The sequence below is a fragment of the Lactuca saligna genome, chromosome 2 (assembly GCF_052625555.1).
Source record: "Lactuca saligna cultivar CGN05327 chromosome 2, ASM5262555v1, whole genome shotgun sequence".
Classification (NCBI taxonomy): Eukaryota; Viridiplantae; Streptophyta; class Magnoliopsida; order Asterales; family Asteraceae; genus Lactuca; species Lactuca saligna.
In genome coordinates, this window is record NC_136418.1 from 95,409,741 (window position 1) to 95,411,284 (window position 1,544).

The window sequence follows — 1,544 nt, forward strand, 5'->3', positions numbered from 1 at the left end:
ATTCATGATACGGAGCAAGAGAAGCAGGGAAGAGAGATAGAGAGAGCAAGGAACTATCAGGCCCTCAGTGCATACACTCACATTATCCGTACAAGACCCCCACCCGGAAGGATGGAGAGGCGATAACCCACTAGTAATCCAAGCATCCATCAGAGTTGTAACTATCCACAGGGTCTACGTTGACACGGGAAGTTCAGTGGATATAATCTATGAGCACTGTTTCCGGCTTCTCCCAGACTGTTGGAAAGACAACCTATGGCCTACGATGGGGAGGCTGGTCGGATTCACCGGCCATAGCCTATGGCTGCTAGGCATAATTCACCTGCCTTTGACCATAACCAACCATGATAGGCAGCGAAAGAAAACCGCCCTGATTGACTTTGTGGTAATCCGACATTCGGTGGAGCATAAAATCATGCTGGTGAGAACAACTCTTTTAAAGCTAGGGGCGGTCCCATCAACCATGCATGGGATCATGAAGTTTGACACTCCAATGGGCGCAGTTACAGTGCTGGCCACTCCACCTAAAGAATTGCAATGCTTCACCGTGATGAAACCAGTAGAGATAACTAAAGAGGCCAAGAGGCCAATATATGATCCCGCAAAAGGAAAGGAAGTGATCAATGAGAGACATGCTGACCAACTAGTTAGTATTAGGCGCGATCTCCCAAGGCACATAAGAAGAGCGGTGGTCGATTTTCTCAAGCGGTATAAGCACGTATTTGCATGGACCCCTACGGACATGGTGGGGGTAGAAAGGAAAATCATTGAGCACAAGCTCGTAATTAAACCAGGAGTAAAAGAGGTTAATCAGAAGAAAAGGGTTCAAGGTGGGGACCGTAACAGGGCAATCAATGCAAAGGTGGCCAAACTAGCAGAAGCTGGAATAGTAAGGGAAGCAATATTCCCAACATGGATAGCCAATCCAGTCATGGTCCGCACGCAAGATGGGTCATGGTGCATGTGCATAGACTTTTCCGACTTAAACAAATCATGCCCTAAAGACTACTATCCTCTCCCGGAAATTGACCAGAAGGTGGAGTCATTGCAAGGATTTAAGCTAAAGTGCTTTTTAGAAGCATATAAAGGGTACCATCAAATATTGATGAGAAAAGAAGACGAGGAAAACGACTTTTTACACGGATCACGACACTTTCTGTTACACCAAGATGCCTTTCGGTCTAAAGAATGCAGGGGCTACGTATCAGCGCCTGGTCGACTCAATCTTCGCTAAAAAAATTGGGAGAAACATTGAAGTGTACGTGGACAACATGGTGATCAAGAGTTCACACGTAGACAAAATGTTGCAAGACATCGAGGAGACCTTTCAAACCCTAGAGAGGGTAAAGATGAAACTGAACCCAACCAAACGCACGTTTGGGGTGGAAGAAGGACACTTCTTGGGGTATTATGTCACCAAGTAAGGCATCCAGCCCAGCCCGAACAAGGTGGACGAGTTCATCGAAACGCCAGCCCCAGGCACCCTCAGAGACGCGCAGGGCCTAATTGGGAAGCTTACAGCTCTGAGCAGGTTCATCTCGAAA

At 47.2% G+C, this 1,544-nt stretch overlaps 1 protein-coding gene across 1 annotated transcript; it reads left to right on the forward strand.

The window, feature by feature from the left end:
- Positions 1 to 265: 265 nt before the first annotated feature.
- On the forward strand, positions 266 to 1,234 carry LOC145029883 (uncharacterized). Its single transcript, XM_078978335.1, has one exon. It carries the CDS (start codon positions 266 to 268, stop codon positions 1,232 to 1,234), a length of 969 nt encoding a protein of 322 aa, XP_078834461.1.
- The last annotated feature ends 310 nt before the right edge of the window (positions 1,235 to 1,544 follow it).